This window comes from Ammospiza nelsoni, chromosome 1, assembly GCF_027579445.1.
Source record: "Ammospiza nelsoni isolate bAmmNel1 chromosome 1, bAmmNel1.pri, whole genome shotgun sequence".
In the NCBI taxonomy this organism is placed as follows: domain Eukaryota; kingdom Metazoa; phylum Chordata; class Aves; order Passeriformes; family Passerellidae; genus Ammospiza; species Ammospiza nelsoni.
Window position 1 is genome coordinate 45,477,475 of NC_080633.1, and position 22,122 is coordinate 45,499,596.

At 44.8% G+C, this 22,122-nt stretch overlaps 2 protein-coding genes across 5 annotated transcripts in view; one reads left to right on the forward strand and one right to left on the reverse strand.

Annotated features, from left to right (window-relative positions):
• Nucleotides 1-5,815: 5,815 nt before the first annotated feature.
• CCK (cholecystokinin) lies at nt 5,816-12,582 on the forward strand. The gene is made up of 3 exons (XM_059481434.1): nt 5,816-5,951; nt 7,481-7,735; nt 11,772-12,582. Exons 2-3 carry the CDS (start codon nt 7,483-7,485, stop codon nt 11,906-11,908), a joined length of 390 nt encoding a protein of 129 aa, XP_059337417.1. The 5' UTR covers nt 5,816-5,951; nt 7,481-7,482; the 3' UTR covers nt 11,909-12,582.
• Nucleotides 12,583-17,155: 4,573 nt separating this feature from the next.
• The window catches only part of TRAK1 (trafficking kinesin protein 1), a 102,833-nt gene continuing 97,866 nt past the window's right edge, over nt 17,156-22,122 (reverse strand). For all 4 annotated transcript variants that reach the window (XM_059476335.1, XM_059476342.1, XM_059476351.1 and 1 more), the window contains one exon: nt 17,156-20,129. In XM_059476335.1, coding sequence (XP_059332318.1) covers nt 19,331-20,129 — 799 coding nt within the window. In that variant the 3' untranslated portion in view covers nt 17,156-19,330. The remainder of the gene's footprint in view (nt 20,130-22,122) is intronic.

Genomic DNA, 22,122 nt, shown 5'->3' on the forward strand with positions numbered 1-22,122 from the left:
TCTGAAGGACACTAAAAAGCCCTTATTGGTTGTCTGGTCTGTCCAGTGTCAAATTACTATGCTATTCTTACGTCCTGATTCTAGTTTTAGCATATATGAAAGCATGCAAATGTTTGGAAGACAAAACGCGAAAACATTGTACTTGCTATTTATAGAACTTCCTTTTTTAGGTTTTCAATTGTTTGACAAACTTGATTAGTGAAATATTCCCCTTTCTAAGGAGAGTAGTGTGGAGCAAACAGTGTCTCCTACAGCATTCTGTTAATTCCACACAATGGAAAAGACAATTTTGTCCTGGTCCAGGCCGAGAGGTGGAGAGAACATAGGAAAAGCACAAAGTATTTTGAAGGATACAAAAGGTACAATGTATTTCCTTTCTGTAGTAGTCTATTTTTATAATAAATTAACTAATATGTATATTGGAGTGTGCTGGACTGGCTTCTCCAACACAATCATAAAAGGAAATATTAATTATGGAATAAAGCATAATTGTCTAAACCATAAACAATGCCATCAGATTCCAGTACCTGTAAATATGTATTTTAGTTTCATAGATAATAGCACTATCACAGCTTCTTGCTCAAAAAAACCCCATCTGATGAAGCAGGTACTGCAAGTCTGAATGGCAGAGGACTCAAGGTCTGTTAGAAACTTCTCTGAAGAACGCCAAAGACTCTCCTGAGATGCATGACATTTATCCGAGGTAACAACAAGCAAGAGAAGCTCCAACATAACCATTAAAGTACTGCTGAAAGCACAGAGAATTTGCCAGCAACAGGCACGTCACATATCTTTGCTATTTTTATCTAGCACGTTGATTTCCATTTCCAGTTTTCAGCTTGCACAAAAGCCCCTATGCTGTGATCACTTTGGAAGATACATATAGCAAGTTCCCACAGAAAATCAGCTTGGTCCTTCAGAGAGGAAAACAAACACACAAAAAACATATTAAAAAGCAAGTGATTTGGGATTGGGTGGTCTCATAGAAAGTGACTGTAGTTTTTTCTGTTCCACTTTGCCATATCTTCTGGAAGCTACAGGGAACAAAATTTGAAGACATCATGCAAGTAACTTTTCCAGTTGATCTATAGGAAGCTTGCATACCAACAAACTGAATTTCATGGGACACAGGTTAAAATCTGATTTTCTTAAAAATCCAACCCTTCTCCTTGGAAAAGGGATTTTTCCTCTCATTTTCCTTCTTCACACAACTGCAGGATGTGGGTAATTCTAATTACAATCCATAAATTTGCATTAGTGCACATAATTCACACCAGGAATTCACGTTTGAAACAGACCTTACTGTGAGGCTGGTGAGGCAGTGGCACAGGCTGCCCAGAGAAGCTGTGGCTGCCCCACTCCTGAAGGTGTTCAAGGCCAGCTGAGTGGCTCTGAGTAACCTGGTCTAGTGGGAGGTGTCCCTTCCTATGGCAGGGGGGTTGGAACAAGATGGTCTTCAAGCTCCCTTCCAACCCAAGCCAGTTCCTTTTACTATGATTTTTCCCACTTGATGTTCTTTTGTTTCCATTGCAGAGCAGTCTGTGAGTGTTCAAACATCCTCAGCACCAGCTCAGCTGATCTACTTCTATGGGACCCTTCTTTAGGTACATTAGTCAGGGACTAATATATTCATTTGAGGCACTGCTTTGTGAAAGGAGGTCAGAACTCTTCAGGCAGAGGACCCAGATCCCTTACTGCTGGTCACTTGCCCAAAACCAAAATTTCTCACTTAGTTTTTGGGTTGGCTCTAAGCAGAGTTTACCTTCATCTTAAGTGGGAGAAAAGAGACTACCATGAAAGCATTTACATAGAAATTACTGAATTAAAATTAAAAATATTTGGAAAAACAAAATACCAAATGTTTAATGTCTGAATAAACACCCCAAAAATAGCAGAACAATGTGCTGAATTAATATATATACTCTATTTTACATCTAAAATTCATGCAGTTGGTCCTAATAATCTGTTCACTAATTTGCCTGTTAATTCCAGAAAACCATACCATTCCCTTCCATGCTATATTCTGCCAATTATTCCTACTTCATTGTAATCTTCCAGAGTGACACTCCATCATCTTCACATTAAAAAAAAAAAAACCCAAAACCAAAATGAAACAACAAGAAAAAAAAACCCAAAACATTAATTTGACTGAACATAGCACAGAATATTACCTAAAAGTTTCAAGGTCCAGATGGAAGTAAAAACTCTGCATGGTGGTAATCAGAAAATAAATTTAATACTTAGAAACAAAATAATGTATTTCTGGTCATGGACATGGAGCCCCTGGTGCCACAGGACATCTCCAAGGCTGCATCTCCAAGCTTGCTGCCACTCTGACACTCACAGGCAGGCTCTGCTCCAGCTCTCAGCAGAGGGACAGGGACATGAGCACCATGGCTTGTGCCCAAACTATTGGTGCCAGCCATCCCCACTGCAGGACAGACATAAGGAAGTCTCTCCATGCCTCTGTTCTCATGCTGCCTTCCTGCTCCAAAACTCCCAGCTTTGTGCTGGCACAGCACAAAATGCATGCTTAACCATACACACTCTTTTGCCACCTCAGCTAAACAGGAGAAAACCTTTGGCAGATAAATAGAGAAAGCAATTGAGGATACAGGTGTCTTAATTGTCAGGGGGAAAGGTTAGAGAAACTCAAATCCTTTAACAAACTCTTGCCAGAAGAAAAATCTTTAAAAGCCTGCAGTATCTAAACTATGGCATCTTTCAGCTTCCTCCTCAGGGATGTATCTATATTAGCATTTACTGCATTGCAGGGTTCACTTTAGGTTTAAATTTGTTTTGCATATATACTTGGGTTCTTGCACTATCTCTCAAGCTCTGGGCCAGTCAAAGCACTTTCCCTGCTGGTGCTCCAAGGCTGAAGCCTTGGCAGAGGGCAGCCTCTGTCCCACCCCACCCGTGATGGTGGCACAGGGCCCTCCTGTGGCTGACACTCTCCAATCCCTGGTGCACACCTAGGCCCAGCACCTGACAAAAACACTGCACCTGCAACCTAGAGGTCGCTGCAAATTAAATCCCAATTCCTACCTTTTGTACCACATCAACAAGTCACGTAATACACAGTCTGAGTTTCTGCAGGCAACTCACCTCGGAGTCCTGCTGTCACATTTGCTCATGCCAAACAGGCTTTCTGCTCTTCTGTCTCTGCTCAAAACAATTCTAAAATGCCATTAATTAACATATATTTACCAAGGACTGAAACTTTCCTACTAGTTCCAAATTTTCACTGAAGAAAAAATAAGTCAGAAAATAATCATCAAGGACCCTACATACAGGTATTACGGAATTCAATTAGGAAAATCCAGTGTTCAAAAGTCAATTAGTCAGGCTAGAGATCGTGCAGCCCTGCTGACTTTAATAACCTGACATTATTCCTGTTTCCTTTATTCCATTTCATATGGCATTGCCTTTCTGTCTGTTCATGAGCACAGCTAGGGAGTTTGGTTGTCACACGTATGCACACTTTGCCTCTCACTCAGTTTGTCCAGTCCCAGATATATTTATAAGTGAGCTGATATTCCAGATCAGCTCAACGTAAATGTAGTGTGTATTTGTTCAACCAGGCTAATATGTCAGACTTAAATGCCTGCATTTATATCTGTCTGTTGTGAATTATTCATGAGCACATATTAGCAAGCGCTCTCTCTTTCTCTTCTGTTAAGCTTTGAGCTGGTCCCTTGGGAGCTCATTACCTACAGTGGGTTTCACAAGGGCTTGATGTGACACTACCAGAATTGTTATTGTACCTTCCCAGAAAGACTGTGATACTCTTCCCAGACACCTACAGTTCAATTCAGAGTCGACTATTTAATTGTCTAATAGCAGTGAGTATTTTTCCCACTGAGCCAAAGTAGTGAAATTGAATTATCTGGAATATTACTGGGTTTTTTTCCAGGGACAGACAGAGCCATTGGACAGGTACTGCTGAAATAATCTTAGGGCTCTTTCTTTCCCTGGCAATCTGCTTCGACTAACTTTTACCTTTTCAAAGGAGGTTTTGATTTTGGTTTTTTTTAAGCACTTCGGATAGCGACTCTGCCCGATGCCAGCGCCGATGCGGGAGATGAAAGGCAGCCCGCAGCTCAGGTGCCGTATCCCGCTCGGCAGCACTGTCAGCAGCTGGGAGGCGGCAAGAGAGCTGGTCCATCGCCATCCCCGCCACCTCCGAGCGCCGTACCGCCAGAGTGGCGGGACACGGGAGCCGCGGCATCCCTCTCCCACCCGTCCCGCTCCATCACCACCGGCGCCTGAGCTCGGGCGCGGCTGGGCATGGGCAGCCAGGGCTCCGCGCGCTGAGGCGGCAGCTCGGCTTTTCCCCTCTCGCACGCCACGCGGCCCCGTCCTGCCGCGGGATCTCGTGGCTTTTCCCTGGATCTCCGCGGATCCCTCGTGCCGCTGGATCTGCCCGGCCCTGCGGGGCCGCGGCGCCCCCTGCGGGCCGCGGCGGGGAGGGCGCGGGGCTGCGCGGGGCGAGGTGAGGCGGGACCGGCGTGAGGGGAGCACGGGGAGCGGTGCAGTGTTCCCCCCAGGAGCCCTGGGTTAAGAGATCAACAGCACACACACCCCCACTGCCCTGCCTGGGCGGGCTGGAGCCCTCCCGGCTGCCGCTTGGGCACTACTAGAGTCTCCCCCGGCCGGCGCTCCGCAGCCCCGCACGGTCCGCGCAGCGCAGGCGGCTCCCCGGGGAGCCTCGGTGTCTCCGAGCTGCCCCGCTCCCTTCCCGGAGAGGGAAAAGCAACCGGCCCGCTCGCTTGCCTCCACACTGTAAACTTTAAGGCACAGATTCGGCACAATGACGCCTGAGCCCAGCGCTGGGTCCGAGGAGCGGCTGCTCCCGGGGTTGGGCTGCGGAGAGTTTCGGGGGTACAGCACGGCTGCCCCACCGGCCTTGCCCGTCCCTCTACGGCCTCCGAGTGGCAGTACGGGCAGCCCGAGTTTGAGGGCACTTCCTCCATCCCCCAAAAGCAGGAGGCGGGAGAGTGTCCGGGTCTGCTGCGGGCACCGGGCCACCATCGCCTCAGGGCGGCACCGGCCCGGCTGAGGGCGCGGGGAGGGACAGTGGCCCCTGCAGCGGCCGGGGGAGACTCCAGTAGTGCTGTGGTCAGTGAGGGAGAACCCACGCCGAAGGCATCTCCAGCCACGGCTTTCTGCGAGCAACGTCCACGGCTTTATCTTTACTTTGCCTTTTAAATAAAAGAATGTCCCGTCTTTCCGAGCAGAGGTTTAGGACAGGAAGGGGAGGGTGGAGGTATTTGTGACCCCGGAGGCCTCAGAGATGGAGCCCAACGCCCCAGAGCCCGCACCTGCCACCGCCGGTAATTCGTCTGGAGGCAGGGGCCACTGGTTCTCCCAGGCGGGTTTGTCCTCCAGCCACCGCGAGGGAGCCGCAGGACACTCTGCCCCCTGCATCGCAGCCCTCCCGCCTGCCGGAGCTGCCGGTGCTGAGGGCACGAGCTGCGGGTACTGCCGGTGCTCGGGGCATGAGCCCCACCTGGAGCCTCCGGCCGGGGAGGGAGTGTGGGCATACCCCCAGCAGGAGCACTTTAATTGCAAGCCAGCCGGGGTTTCCAGCTCCTTCGCGCCCAGCCGGGCGCTTCCCTGCGGGGGGCGCCGGGAGCGGCCGTCGGGGGCCGGCCCGTGGGCAGGGCAGCTCCGCCGAGCCCGCACTGCTCCGCACACAGAGGAAGGAGGCGGGGAAGGAGCCGCGGTGCCCCCTGGAGCGCACAGAGCCCCGGTGCCGGTGCCCGGGGCGGGGAGAGGGGGCTGAGCGGGCGGGGGCCCCGGCTGCGTCAGAAGTGTGCAAACACCGCCTCGGTGCCCGCCGCTATTTAAGGGGCCGAGGCTGAGTCTCCCCCGACTTCCCTGCTTGGGCACACTCGGCGCTCACTGCTCCCAACTCGAGCGGGACCTTGGAAAAGCGCAGCGGAAAGGTAGGGAGCGCCTCTTCTGACGGCACCGCTGCTGAGGGCGGGGAGGCAGAGGGAACGGGGATGCCTGGCGCTCACCTGTGCCGCGGCTCGCAGGGCATCCCGCTCTGCCGGAGGAAACGCTTCCCGGCGGGGAAGAAGAATTCCGGCCGCTCCCGACGAGCGCGGGCAGCCGGGTGGGGAGCGGCGAGCGGGGATTCCCATCCTGGGCAGCTGGGAAGGGAACCGGCCAGCAGTGGTGAGATGTGGGGTTTGGAGACCACAGCAAGGACATTAATACTTAGATATGTGTATGTTATAAGTATATATAAATTTTTTAACATGTATATATATATATATATATATATATATATATATATATATTTACATGTATGTGTGTAAAAAATACAGGGCTCGGGACAGCTCAAAGGTGCAATGCACCGTCGGTCTCTGAGTACCCAAACGTAGATGGGTACATCACTAATAACCACGATGGAGTGACATTTTGACATTTCAACTTTCTTCACTCATCTCCTGGGAATATTTTTAAACCCTCATGTTTTATATGCTGTGAATTATTTTGGTCTAGTGTATGTGTTGGGTGAATAAGCTTAATTTTATCCCCTTTTAAAATTTAAAGGTTTGTGTCAAGTGTACTGTTAGAGAACTAAAACAGTTTTAAAAAATCTCACATAGCTGAGATAATCCATGTGTATTTATAAGTGAAAATTACCCCTATAGCATGAAGTACTAGGTAGTTTGTTTCTTCTAAGAATTGAGAGTAATTTCTCTGTTTACAGGAAAAATACTATTTCAGTTTATGTGATAAAACAGTTTAGCAAACCAGGTTTTTTTGCTTAGTACACATGTAAGGAAGCAGTAGAAATCTAAATTTGCTGTTTAATATGAACAAGTTATTAAGTTGCACTTTATTTCTTACAGCTTTTAACTATACAGCTTTATCACTCCAGCTATTAGACCAAATGCTTTGGGGCAGGAGTATTGGACTTTGGGTTTTCTTTCACTGGGGCAAGATTTTGTTTTTTTTTTCTTTTTGTGCATGATGAGATTAAACCTCTTGAACACTAAAGTTCAAATCAATGAAGGTTGGTAGAACAAAGGCTCTTCATAGAACTTTTCAAAACTGAGTATCTGTAATAACAGCAGGGTTTTAATGCAATGGCAATATACTGAAATATTTGAATCACGAGTTTTTTCCACAGAGATGGATTCAAGTCCCTTAAGTTTTTATGCAATACAGCTTCCACAGAAAGAAAAGCAAATACGATTTGAGTAGATCAGGGAGATGCAGCACATACTAGGCTGGAAGAAACAAAATTAATTACCTGTACCTTCCTCTTTAGCAAGGATATTTAGCTATTCACGTTTTCCAACTTAAGACAGATCCTGCAGTTACCTACATAAAAAAAAAAAATCCCAACACGTGCCCGGTTTGCTCAGAATCCAGCACTCCCAGTGGAAGATGGGGTTAGGGACTGCCCAAAATGTACTAAATGTGGTCATGCAACATTGCCCGTCCCTTTTCTCCCCAGCAATGTCCAGCGGGCTGTGCATCTGCGTGTTCCTCGCCGTGCTCTCGGTGAGCTCGCTGGGCCAGCACGCTCTGGGCTCGCGCGGTGGGAATGCCGCGCCTGCCGAGCTGGAGCAGAGCCTGGCCGAGCAGCAGCGGCGCTCCCGCGCTCCGGCCGCCGGGCCCCTGAAACCCCTGCAGCGCCTGGAGGTCAGCGCGGACCAGCGAGCCAGCATCGGCGCCCTGCTGGCCAAGTACCTCCAGCAAGCCAGAAAAGGTACTGCTCACAGCCTGCTCCTGGGCCGCTGGCATCTCCTGCGGGGGCTCCTGGGAGCTGGGATAACCCTGTCATCGTCTAACGTGAATTCCTAGAGGAGACAGGATTTAGATTTTGCCTGCTTGTCCCTGAAGTAGAGAGCATTCCATATGCTCTCTCCCAAACCCCTGCCAAAACCAGGGGTTTATTTCATCTTTATATGACTCTCTGACTGAGAGTCATATAAAGATAACAGGAGAAAATGTCACCGACCTCTTAGGTTGTAGTCCAGCTTTTATTTTTAACTATTTTCATTGCCTTATTATTTTGGTGCTCTTTTCAGTATGTTGTATCACAGATAAAACAATTATGTTTCCCTTGAAGTCTTTCAATTTAGTTAAAATCCTCCCTCCACCCCTCTTTTAAAGTTAGAAGAGCAGGAAGACTTTTCTGAGGATAAATGCAGATAAACCAAATGGCCAGCTTCACCCCAGTCAGAAATCCCTGTACCAAGGAAATATTCTGGGTATTGGATTTGTCATATGTTTGTTCCCAGAGGAAATTATGGCAGCATAAAAGCTTTCAAAACACAAAATTCATTTTTATTAGTGCAATAATTAAAATCAATGATAAGTAAAAGCGTATTTGCTTCCACACACATTGATGCCTGGTAGATTTTTGGTCTCTTTTGGGCAGCCTGGGAACACAATCTGGCAGTTACCTAAAACCTCCATGGCACTGTGTAACAAGGACATGAAGAATCAGTATAGCAGTGGGATTACAGGGCATCCTTATAATGAGATTTATTAGTCACTTGAGGAAACAATTGTATTGCATAAGAGAAAGAGTAAAGCTATCCCTGTGGACACCTTACAGAATATATTTTACATAGGCAGAAAAGCATGCAATTGGTGCTACCAGTAAAAATGATGGTTCAAAATCATTGACTACTGACATTTCCCCAAGAAAACATTTTTCTTTTTGAGCTGTCTCATCTCTGTACTGCTTGGTGTCTCAGTAGAGTAACACCATGGGCAGCCTAATTGCTGTGGCCTTTTGGCTGCCAACCTCAGTGAGAGCCACTAGAGAAATTTTGTTTACTCTTGAAAGCTTCCCTCCAGCCTTTGCCCTGTTCTACACAGAAAAGGCATCTAAGAAGGAAAGAGGGTTTCAAGAAAAGCCATTAATTAGGATTAGGATTACCTGGACATACAGACACTGAGAAATTAATTCACACCCAGCGCCAGACTGTGCTTAGGATCGAGTTCACTTTATATAACTAAGAGCTTTCTCCACATAATGCAGATCATTCAACCCTCCCCACTTGACAGCTTCCCTGCTGACCTCTGTGCTAGGCAAAGTCCCATGCTTATCTGTGGTGGTGGTCTGCAATTAAGAGATGCCACCTCTGGTTTTGTGCATTACATATGCAGCCATACACACTCCTCTGTGGACTCAAAACACAGCCAAACTAGAAACAACAGAAAAATGAATCACTTCCAATAGTGCCTGAAAGATTTCATCTCATGTCAGCAATATGCACAGTATCCATTAAGGAACAACTTCTAGCTGTTCGTGCAATTTAGTGGAAAGATAATTCAGGTATGACATTCCACAGTTCAGTGCTACACTTAAAGCTGTTATTGAATAAGAATGTTACTGCAGCAGTCTGCAAAGCAGAATCCTCATTATCTTTCTTCAGCATAGTCATTGTTGCCCACCCACATGGAAACTGAGCTCCTCATTCTAGTTTATGTATCCATTATATTCTCTTAAATATGTGGCTGACACTTCCAAATAGATTAACCAGATAAAGTTAAAAAAAACCTTTGGATTTAAGAAATCCTTTTCTGTAAATGTTAATATGAGGGACAATTTCCTGCATATGTGTTATTGGCATATATAATTCTAAAAAGAGTCTGGAAGCAGATTATGAGATTCTTGTGATGTGACTAGGCTGCTTAGACTCTAGTTTGTAGATGTAGTTGCTCGTTACAGGAGAGAAAATTCACAGGAAAAACAGTATTTACTTAATTTATAACATACATACAGTGTTCCTATCAAAATATTATATTCTCATTTAATGTGAAGACTCTGGGCAGTATTTCAGAAATCTCTGCAGAACACTCCCATCTACTGTATTAGTCACCTGTCTAAACTATAATAATCACTAGAAAATTCCAGAGAGAGTCAGGGCTTTTGTAAGTGTTAGCAGTCACCAGTAGGGGCATTTGCCCTCATGATTAATGGAAGGGCTGGTTGTGTAAAGTTTCTAGTTAAAACAGTGATAGAGCTGCGTTCTATCAAGGGCTTAGGGATCGATGGCAGCCCTGTAGCTGACCTGCTACAACTTTGAATATGTTTGTCATACACTGATTCTGCAATACCCACATGGCATCTCTTGTGAGTTGAGGAGAGGTAATTAAGGTGCTGTTAGGAAATTTGTGACCCAGGCTTTCAATCATGTTCATCTGCAGGCTTTCAGCTTGAATCTGGTACTGTGTAGAAGAGATGTTGTAGCTCTCAAGCCAGTGACAGGCACATTTAATGTCCTCTGAGGAGCCCTTGACTGGCCAGACAGGAGTGGCACCAGGGGAGCCTTTACAGCCCTCAGGTCGTGGCAGGCTCTGAAGTCTCTTAAGCACCAACATCTGAGTGATGGTTCTGCACTGCCTCAGCCTTGCCTGGTTATTGTGCTAAGGAGCCATTGTCATGGCCTTAATAACACTTTTTGAATTATGAATGTGAACTTCATGAGCATTTGATGATAGACATTCTATTCTAGGGAAAATTAATTTCTCTTTGGTTATTTTGTTGTAGAGAGCTACATCATCTCTTAATGGCTTTTTTTGTGTGTGTGTACCTTCAACTCCCAGCAACCACTAACAAAGCAGTGCAGTTGCTTTTTATTTCACTGGGTTATGGTCATTATAAAGCACTACATGAGGAAGACCTTGAAATATAAAAGCACAGAGTCAACAGAGTCAGAACACAAGAAACTGAAAGCAAAGCAATTGTGTAGATTTGGATATGTGGGATTTAATTTGGGCTCCTTTTCCTTTTTGATCAATTCAGGTATTCCTCAAGCCTCAGTCTGGAATGAACACTATTAAATCTGTCCCTTCCTCACTCAAAGCTTAATAATTGATATTGTTATATATCAATTTTGTCTGTTTTCAGGGAGTACAGAGAGCAGTAATTTACCTGTCCCTGTATTTTTTGGTTACATCATGTGATGCTGCGAAAACAGAGGATTGCAGCCCATTTTTTTAAAGCACAAATTCTCCTTGCAAATTCGTGTCTCTTTGGTGCCTTAAGCAAGGCATACAGAAAGGATAAGGCAAGATCAGAAATCAGCATCCAACCCTGCTGTGAAAAGCATTATGAAGGCTTTGGATAAGCAATGAAAAAATCCCTGACATAGTAAAAGTCCCTGCATGATTCCAGCAATAGGTATCTCTAACTGTGAATTCCAGACACAACTTTCTCCATTTCAGGACTATTCCCACTTTTCCACAGAAGCTAGGATTCATAACTCTACCCTGCTTGTTGCCAAATTTGCACTGTAAGAGCTCCTGTACTTATGTTTGTGTCTTTTTAAGCAACACAGGGCTGTGGTGTCTCAGGTTTGAGCCTGCTCTCAAGAGTTGTTTTGCATGTAGAGCAGCTCTCCCAGTATGAGAAAGCAAACTTGGGGCTTTATAGGAATGTTGAGAAATAGTTTGGATTCTCTTTCTCTGGTAAAATAGGAAGAAAAAAGGAAAAATCTATCTGTGCTCCTTTTTGTCAGACAGGAGCAGTATGTTCCTGCAGCAGGAGGTAGAAAATGATCTGTTCATTTTGCACTGAAAAAATCCAAGTCCCTTCCAGGACTTTACCTATAAGGTTTCTATTGATGTTTTCCCCAGTGACATGACAGGGGTGTTACATGACCTGTATCATGTCCATCTCAACTATTGCAGACACCTGCTAATGAGCACAAGCCAGATCAGAACACGGGTGAACCTGGAAAATGTGTCCTCTTACTCTCTGCTCTCCCAAACGCTTTTTTCCTTAGGTTCCACTGGAAGATTCTCAGTGATGGGAAACAGGGTACAGAGCATTGATCCCACTCACAGGATAAATGACAGAGACTACATGGGCTGGATGGATTTTGGACGCCGCAGTGCTGAAGAATACGAGTATTCTTCCTGAAGAACACCAAACTATAGCAATGAGGAAAAAAAATCACACTCCCATGTCTGTACAAAAAAAAGATAAATCAATTTGTTGTCCTCTTCAAATCAGTGTTTTAAAGTATTTAAAATCATGTATTTGTCATAAGTTTGTCTGTAAGACTATACAATGCAATATATACATATGCAGAATTTTCCAGAAAACATTTTCTCTCTTTTTTGGTTTCTCATACATTGATACTATATTAAAATGATTTCACTTATCCCTCCTTGTCCTGTCACTGCATGTTGCTGGGTGTCTTACTATAAAAGAGAGATAGCATAATGCCTTTATTTGGCACTGTAAATATATTCCATGGGTTGAATAGTCAGATTATATATATTTTTCAGAGAAATCTTGTGTCAATCCCAAAAGCTTTGAACTCTAGGGAACTTGTCTAAATATAAACACAGCAGCACAATACTGCCAGAAAAGACCAGCTGTTTTCCTGGTGACCCTGTTTGCAAAGGACTGAGTTTTACACTGGGCCCACATCTTTCCAGTGAACAGCCAACAGTGCTAAAACAGTGAAAAAGAGGGATGACACCAACATGCTTCATCGTCCTGGCTTATTTGTTTTATGTTGTGAATTCAATGTGAAAATTCTGCTGATGGCTGCAAATCACAGAATAAACAGAGCATTCCATGCTGTATGGTGAGCTAAGCATTCATTTGGGAGGGGGTGAAGACAGCTTCCTGAACAGAGCAGAAGGTGATCCTGAGAGGGAGAGGGGTTGGAGCAATCCAGTCACAGAATCCTCACAGGGAAGAGGTGGCCCCAGGTATCACAGAGGCTGAGCTGGCCATTGGCCACGATGTGGAGAGAAGGAGGGAGGTTCTGCCCAGCTCTTACCTGGCTCAGAGCAGGGCAGGGGACCCCAAGTTCAGAGCTGGGCAGCGAGCCCGGATTGTGCAAAGCCAGCACCCTGGAATTGCTGCAGTCATTCCCTTCTGCCCATGGCAGGCTGCAGAAAAAGTGATTTACCTGCATGCTCCTCCTCCACCACAGGTAACCAACCTCCCTGCAGCTCCTGGATCTCCTGCAGCAGCTGGATCTCACATCTGAGGAATGCCCTAAATTGTACAGGAGGTGATTTTCACATTACATAATTCACAGGGTTTCTCCGGAACGTATGCACTAATACCAAAAGGAATATATTTGTCACACATGGGAAAGCAGGTGCTTGCCAAAGGAAAGAAGCAGCAAATTCTACAGCACTTGACAGGCAAACACAAAGTGTAGAAAACAATACATAGAAAATACCCACACTAAACCAAAATTATTCTAAAACCAACGTTGGGAAAAAAAACAAAATGGTTGTGCCAAGGCCTGAGCACAAAAACACTTTGAGGAGCTGCTCCCAACAGCAGGGAGAGCAAACAGCACTGCAGAATCTGTGGTGAAAGGAAGAATTCAGCAAACAGTAACAGGGAGTTTTCTTCTCTAGTAACCTTTTTTTTTTTTTTGGTTTTGGTGCATCTCATACAGAAACATGGAAATGATTTTCTGTGTTTCTTCCTCTCGAGCTCCTCCCAGTCAACCAGTTTCCAAGCCACCTAGTCTGGCTTTTTTTAGGTTCCTTTCCAAGCACAATGAGTCCTAAATCACCTGAATTCTCTCATTGGTTTTGGTTATTGCTCACAGCAAAATAGTGCAAAGTTCCCATTTTTTCCAAAACCAATTAATCCCTTTTTTTTTAAACTCTGGAAAATACAAATAAATCTAGAAATGCATTTCTTTATACATTGGACACCAAAGGGATGTTTCTTCAAAAGTAACTTGAGAGAAAACTCAGTTTCTGCTTTGCTGTCTTTTTAAATTAATGCCAGGAACATTCAAGAAATATTTTTAAATGTTTCCATTCCTCGCTTAAATTGATGAAGGGTGTAATATTGTAATATATTGCAGGGGGGCTGGGAGTGGGTGATGTTACAAATCAAGCCTTACTACTGCAGAATGTTATCATTAGGAAAAAACACCAAACATTTTCTTTTTTCTCACTTGTTTCATTTCTTAAAGGCAGATGGATGGAGAGACAAAGACATTCTTTCCCATTCCTCTCTTCTGAAGGGCTCTGAAGATGCCTATGAGAGTGCACAGCCCTCAGTGCAGTCAGGTGATGGGTTTGGCAGCTTTTACATGTTGCTGCCCCATGACAGGGCTGTCTTTGCCTGACACACAAAAATGGTTTCAGAATCTGACTGACATGAGTGAGGGTCAAGAATAAAGAATTACAGGGACAATTTCAGTAGTTATGAAGAGGGACTGTGACTCTGGGACACTGTGCTGTTCCTCGAGGCAAGGAGAGCTGGCTGTTAGCCACTGGCTATTGGCAGCTCAGCAACATAATCCTCATTGTCATAAAAATATCCATCACCTGCTCCTCTGGGAGCAGAGGAAATTCCCCAGATGGGAAAGGGCTGTAAATGTTGCTGAGACATGATTCAGCTGCCAAGTGACCTGGAGGTGCTAATTTGAGCTAAACAGGGGAGCCAGCAAACCTGGGAAAGTCACGCAGCCCTGGGAGCTGCAACCCTGCCTAGTGGCATTAGTGAAGCCACTCTCTCCAGCTGCCCTGTTTTAACCCAAGGGAAGCAGCAGCCTTAGGAATGGAGGCTCTGCAGCTGGGTAGGAGTCCCTTGCATCCAGCAAAGGCTTTGGGCCAAGAAGTGCCCCACAGATTCTAGCACACACAGCAGTGCATTGACACAACCTCCTGGTGCTGTCTGGGATGTGAGATTTCTGGCACTGCCAACTCTCTTGACATTTAATTTAGCTTTATCCAAATTTATCTTTATGAAAGCATGTGCATAGGTGCTAAATTTAAACTGGCAAAATAGCAAATCAATACCTTTTTGTGTTTAATTGCAGTTTATTTTCTCAATGAGCTTGATTCAGCTTTATTAACTTTATTTCAAAACAGGTGCTGGGCAAATCATCATGAATGGAGCAGCTTGCTGCAAACTCCACATAAATTATTTGGGAGAATCTTGTGGTTCTCCTTTTGCAGAGTTGTGCATACAACAGCTGTGAAAAGGGTGCAAACAGCAAGTGCTCCTTGTGGGAATGAAGGGAAAACCAGGCAAGAGAGAGGGAGCACCCCTGCCTGGGGAGGGGGCAGCTCTCCCTGCGAGCTGGGGCAGCGTGTGAGTGAAACCTCAGCTGCACCAGTGCACCTGACCCTGAGCAGGCTCATCTCCCCTGGTATTTCATACAGGAACATGTGTGGATCCTGCTCTCTTTTCCCTGGCTTTGATGCGTCCCCAGCTGCTCCATCCTTGCTGTGTGGGCTGGCAACATGCCCCAGCCAGATGTTCCCAGCTGCAGCCCAGCTGTGCACATTTCAGCACGCCTGACAGCAGACCAGGCACTCCCCTCTCCAAGGCCTGAGCAGAGGAATTTGCAAGTCAAACAAGATGAGCATTTCAACGTCCCAGCAGAGCAGCAAAAGGCTTCTCTGTGGGTTCAATTTTTGTATTCCCTAAGTTCATTAAAATTCCCTTAAAGAAAGAAAAAAACTTTGTGCTGTGGGCTTGTTAAAGCTCTAATAATTTCTAAGTACCTGTGTCAATTGAACAGCAACTGGATTCAGCACAGCTTGAAACCTATTTCAGCAGGACAAAGATCTCTGTCATCTTTTAAACACAAACATTACTGGCTCCTCAAGTGTGTGCAGTTCTCACATGAAAGCCCACTGCCTACGTTATAGCCAGGGACATTGCTTAGCACCAGTAACTTTCAGGCCTTTTATTTTCCCAATTGGCTTGTTAAGTGAATTAAAGCAGGTCTGAGCAGCACCCAGTGAGATGTGGTAGCACAGCTGAACGAGGCTAATTCTTCACTGTGAATACAAGCCACAGGCAGCAGCTGCTGTCTGTACCAAAGGAAGGCAGGAACATCTCACCTGCATTGCTGGACTTTTCAATTCAATGCAGAGAGCTGCCAGTAAATGTGTTCAGGGAGCTGGGAGGAACTCTCTTACCTCTGTGCACAATAGCAGTATGTTTTGGGGCCATCCAATGCTTAGGATACATGTAAAAGAAAGAGAAGTCTCAACAGACATTTTTAGCCAGTCTTGGCTCTCCAAAGAACATCCCGTCTTTTAGGATTCCTCTACAGCCCAGTCTTAGACACAATCCTCAGCACCTCCTCTTCCTCTCCCCTCCACCCCAGCTTTCATAGGAGGATTACCAGAAGTGAAGATGCATCCAGAAAAGTTTCTGAGATACTTGAATATTGCCAGGGTGCAGGACAGTTTCAACACTCACTCTTCTGTGCATGTCAGAATCAGCTCTCACCTCTCTTGGTTTGGCACTTGCTTAACCCCTCCTGTTCCCAGGCCAGCAGGGCTGGATGCACAGTGCTTCTCCTCCCTGGATCCCTCCTGTTAACCATTAACTTTCCAACCACGAGCTTCCCTGAGGCTCAGAGCTGTGCAGAGAGGAAGGATGAGTGTCTGTACTCCCTGACAGTCCCTGGCTGTGCCCCTGGCATCAGCCTGTCCCACAGCTGGCGTAGGGCACTGCGTCACACTAATGCAAGCCCTCCATGAGTTTATTTTGGCATTACTGCTGTCCCATTATCTCTCTGCAGCAAGTATGTGATATAAACGCTATTATTTCCCTCTCCACCTCATACACACACACACACCCTTCTCCTCAATGAGGCTGTCTAATCTCTCTATGAGTTACTGCCTGATTATTCCCTCCTCCAGGGAGCCTTTTCCATTACTTAGCTTTCACCATGTGTCCAGGTGTTTTGAGCTCCTCACTACCTGATGTTTCATCACCATAACGTTCCCTTTCTCGGTAACGAAGATATTGGCTAACAGGAGAGCTCAGTTCTGTCTCTTTTGAAAAACACAGGCTATTTCCTCCTTATTCTGTACTTTCATGTATTGTTACTGCAGGTTTTGCACTGTAGTAGGCAGGAGAGTGCAAACTCCTCAAAAATACAGAAACCATACAACATCCAATTCTGCATTTTCACAATTCAAATTAAAAAATCAAAAGGTACATTTGCTTCTCTTCTTTCTTTTGACTCAAATTTCACTGATTTCAGCAAACTTAAAATCTGAAAACTTTCCAACCAGTTCTATGTCTAAGAATTTTTAAAAACAAAGGATGGCCTCTTATTTTGCTTTAACTAAGAGATAAGAGCAAGGGATCAAGGTGGAAGATTTATCACCTTAAAAGAACAGGAAAAAGTTGAATAACACACAACAATGCAACTTTTCTGTTATTTTATTGATATTAGTGAAGAAAAAATTAAATTCCATCATTCTGATGTGTTACAATTGCTTTCTCTGGTGGGTGGACAGCTCCTACAGCTTATTTAAAGGCTAAATAATAGTTCCCAATTGCATGATTACCTTCTACACTTTAAGTTCTCTTATGGTATTGCTTTCTTCCTCTGGGTATATAAAATGGTCCATTAAGTCCATGACTTTTTGTCAGAATCAACTGTTATTCTATCTACTGGTTTAAGATACATTCAAATAAAAAGATACTTAAATTTACTTGCAATAAGTGCACACATACAACAGCAAACAGAGCTGATGGCATTTTACTAAAACATTGTAAGTTCATAGAATAAATAGAAGTCTTCAAACACATGCTGTAACTGACCGATGTGTTTTTTTTTCTTTCTCAAAAAATATCCTTAGTGTCCATAGCACTACTGCAATAACTACTTCATTCAGAAAGAAACAAACCACCCACCTATCTCTCGTCACAAAGACTAAAAGACAGTTTCATTTATACAAGAAATTATCAGTGCTAATAATTTAGTAACAGTCTGGTACAAATGGCAATTCACGGCAATTACGTGTAGTGTGACAATGGCGACAAACGGGGAGCTTGATTTTAGATGCCACGAGAAGTGCAAGGAAAAGAAAGTGGATGCTAAACCCTCCCTGCTTTGCTCCTCTCCATCCCCTCTTCCAAAAAATATTTATGTCTGAGCTCCGCTCTAGAAACAAGCTCCCTCCAGTCTGTTCCAGTTCCAAGGTATTGCAACTCTTTCTACAAGCACCCAGCAGAAGGCTGGGAGAAACAGAGAAAAAACTGTGATATAATTAGGATTGCCTGGCAACTAAAGGTTGCGTGAGGTCTTATGTTTCCTTTCTGAAAAGTAGGGGTTATATGTTTGTATGGCAGGAATTTTCCTGATTTTAAAAACACTGGGAAAATAAAGCATTTCCCCTACTTTTACCTGTGCTAGGGTCTGACTTTAGATGTAGAAGATTTCTCTGAAAATATAAACCAGAGAATGGGTGGAGAATATTCTCACCCTGCTCACAAGGCCACGGTCTCTGACATGCATGAAACACGAAGATCAGCACGAGGGCTGCAAGCTGCTCTTTCCCGCCTGTACCATTCCGTTACTAAATGTTTTCTGTGGTTCTCTGCTGAGGTTCAAGGACTCACCTTTCCTAACACTGGTTTTGCTACATGTTCTTTTATAACATTCTTATCTGTCGATCTGTTCTGCAACTGGGACTTCTAGGAAGTCACTGCCATGTTTACCTCGCGAGTTGTGAAAACTGTTTTCTTTGGGCACACTGACAAAGCATGATTCAGTGGCAGCAACACATAGTAAAGCATTTTCCCTTCCACAATCCAGTGCAGCATTGAAGAACAAAACAAAACAGAACAAAAGAACAACAAAGAAAGAAGTTGCACAAAGTGTAGGTGTGCCAAAGGAAACAGCCGTGGTAGGAATATATCAATATCCCAGGTACCCAGTAGGCCTGCTGACCTCAACACAGTATTAGTTCAAGTTTATAAATCCTGGGCAGGAGGCAAATACAGAACAGGAAAAAAAAAAAAGGTTTCACCCATTCAGGCATAATAGCCAGGCACTCCAATAACTCAGCTCAACTCATCTACAGAGGCAAAATTAAAACTACCATATGTTAAACTGAGTGCTTTTTTCAGTATTTAACGAAGCACAAATGCTCCCATGCTTCAAGTGATGTAATGAGAGGTCTCACATAACACATTCAATAGCTTCCCATGCACCTTTGACTCAAGTTAGGCTAGCTACAGAATTCACGTTTTTCTAGTCAAGTTATTTTTTGTTGGTTTTGCTCTTTCTCTTTTTTTCAGTGCATCTTAAAAAAAAACCTTTTCAAAAGGTTAGCAAGTTAACTTTACTACAGCAATCATAACATAGAGCCTTTTACACTCAATTGAACAGTAAAATAATCCAATTAGTTACAATAGATCTCGTACATATTTACACATTTTATACAAAGTTTACACATTTCTCCCATTAGGCACAAAGTTGATTTGTCAAACTCAAGAGGCAATGAAGGGGTGGTGGGGAAAGGAAAAGGAGATTGGAGAAAGAATCCGAGTATTTTCATTTAAAAAGACTAGCTGTAAAAATAAAGTCCTTCATCGTAAGCTAGTTTGCTTGGGGAGCTTGGTTCCCATGAGGATCCCTGAAGTGAGGGACGTTGGGCCTTTCATCTGCATGCTGGAACCCACCATGGTGGGGAAGCTCCGATTCCTTCGGATGCCAGTGTTCAGCTGGATGCCCCCGATGGCACTGGTCACGGCAGGGCAGCCCAAGGGGAGGCCGTCAGGTGCCAGGCCTCCAGGAACAAGGGCCCTCACTGGTCCCTGTGCCCCACAGAGAAGAGGTCCCTGGTCCTCAGTTAAAGGAGCAGCTGACGTTTGCCCTGAACTCACCACTTTGGCAATACCAAACCTCCTGACTTTGTCCACGAGATTAAGGTTGGAAACAGACACGTCTGTTTGGCTCTCGCTGTTCCTGATGTTCTTCTTATTCCTCACCTCCTTCAAGATTGAACTAGCAGGCTTCGAAGCCAAGAAGTTGTCATAAGGTGGGCTGGTGCACTTGAACTCAAAAGATGGAGGGGAAGAAGAAGGTGTCTGCATGGGTGAGTTTGGTGGGGTGGAAGGAATGATTGCCATTTTTGGGGAGTACGTGTTCAGCAGGGTGCTCCTGCTGGCTCTGTCCCAGCTCTGTGGATTGTACACTGCTGCTGAGATGCCCCTTTCCTTCAGCAGCCACACCAGCCCCAGGGACGTGCTCATTGTTGTCGTGGATTCCCGGAGGTTGGTGAAGGATTCGGCCAAACTCAGACGCCGAGGAGTGCAGGGAGTGGCCACCGGGGTGCCTTTCAGACTGCTAATGCTGCCACAAGCTGGAGTAGGTGCTGCGTTAAGGCTGAAAGCAAAGGAGCACTCAAATTATTCTCTCCACTAGAAAATTAAAATTTACTACAAGTAAGATTTTTAACTCTGAGCAGGGCCTTTTATCCATTTGGAGAGTGAACAGGACACTGACAACTCCCAGCCACCCACAAATGTGATTACAAGTGCAATACCATCAGATCTCACAAAACACATCTCTGCTTTGCACACTTCAGAGCCCAGTCTCACAGGATTAATGCCACTGCCAACACCCAGCACCACATTTCTCCTGATAAACTATTTACAGGTTTGTGACCCACACCTTCAACTTTTCTTCCTGATCACAAATTGCTTCTAAGAGACAAGGAAATGAGGGAGACTGGACCAATGGTGTAAGCAAGACATTTACTTTTTAGTGCCCCTTCTGAGTACACAGAACTGAACACTCATTCACGAAGGCATAGTGTACTTGGTTATTCCAGAAACAAGGCATATGGGGTACCTATGACACTCCAAATTCATGTCTGTTTGAGAGAATCCCAAGAGCTCCATGCACCTTCAGGAAAAAAAATTCCAACTTTTTCTAACCACAGGCAAATTATGGTCTTTGCCACAAGTAGACACACACACAAATAAAAAAAAAAAAATTAAAATGAATTCCACAGTAATATCTCCTAAACATGCATTCATCCCCTCTAATGACATTTAAAGTCTTGACCAATGCAACACTTGATACTAACAAAGGATTCACTGATATGACCTCACCACTTTTCTTCAAAGAAGGAAATCTACTCCCTCACCTTGCCAGGTTAGCAAGTAGAAGACACTCAGCAAAGAGTCAGACAGAAAGTAAAGCCAGTGCAAGACAGTGGGAAAAATAAGCAGCTGAGAGGGAAGGGACAGGGGAGAGAGTGGAATCTTCCCTTTTCAGCAGGGCCATGCTGTTGGATTGGCTCAGCCATAATGTGCGACTTTAACTTAAGTGGCGTTCTCTGCAGCAAGAAAAGCATTTCAAAGAGCCACTTTGAGACAATCTAGTTGGAGACTCTGGCCAATGACTAAATTACATCTTTTTTGCCCATATGAACAAAAGGGGCTGAGAGGGTGTCTTGACTGGAATTTTCAGTCTCATTTCACCTTACATTAATGAGCTCTGTGTAGCCAACACTACTGTGCACATCAGGTTAGACACCCTGGAATACTTTGACCTGCAGCTTCTGATGAACTTAGAACATCAACTAGATCCATGGCTTACAGCGAGCAGGTGATGTGAATTCACATAACACTGGAAACTCTAGTCCCTTGGTCTAAAAATCAGCATATCTTTAAGGCACTTTTAATTAAGAAAATATTAGCCTGATGCTATGAAATGTCAAGTCATGTCTTCTTTCCAAGGCTAAATAGGATCTAACCAACATGATCTCTAACAATGATTTGGAACTGTACCACCCTTTACCATAAGCAAGTGAAACTGAGGAAGTTGAATTGCAGTTGCAATTCAGCAAGAGGAATCCCATATATTCCTTCTGGTATACTGTAGTGAAACACTTATTTGAGAAAACTGGCAGATGCAATTAGAAACGCAGCCTTGCTAAGTGGCTCTGGACTCGGTCTCCTTGCACCCCCGTGTGTGCTGTGGCTGTCAGTGCAGGTGGCAGATGAGCTAAGGCACATCCTTATGTCCTGCCCTCTCTGCCTGGGCTGAGGCAGCAGCAGGGAGAAGGATCTCTCCCAGCACAGCTAAGGAGGCCATGCACACCCACTGCAGCAGCACACCCACTCTGAAGGCAAGGCTGGGTGGAAAGAAGTTAGTTCACAATTCTTCTCTTAAGCACTGATTAAAGCTGGACCTTCATAGTTCTGATTCCAGTGGAACTAAAAAGCAGTGGTGCACAGTGATGCACTGTGGTGCATCTCCCATACAGCTAAATACAGAATACAGAAGTCTTGAGAAGCATGAGGGAGAGAAAAGAAAGAGAAGTTACTGCATGAACTGACTTTCTACAAGGTATGACCATATAAATTTC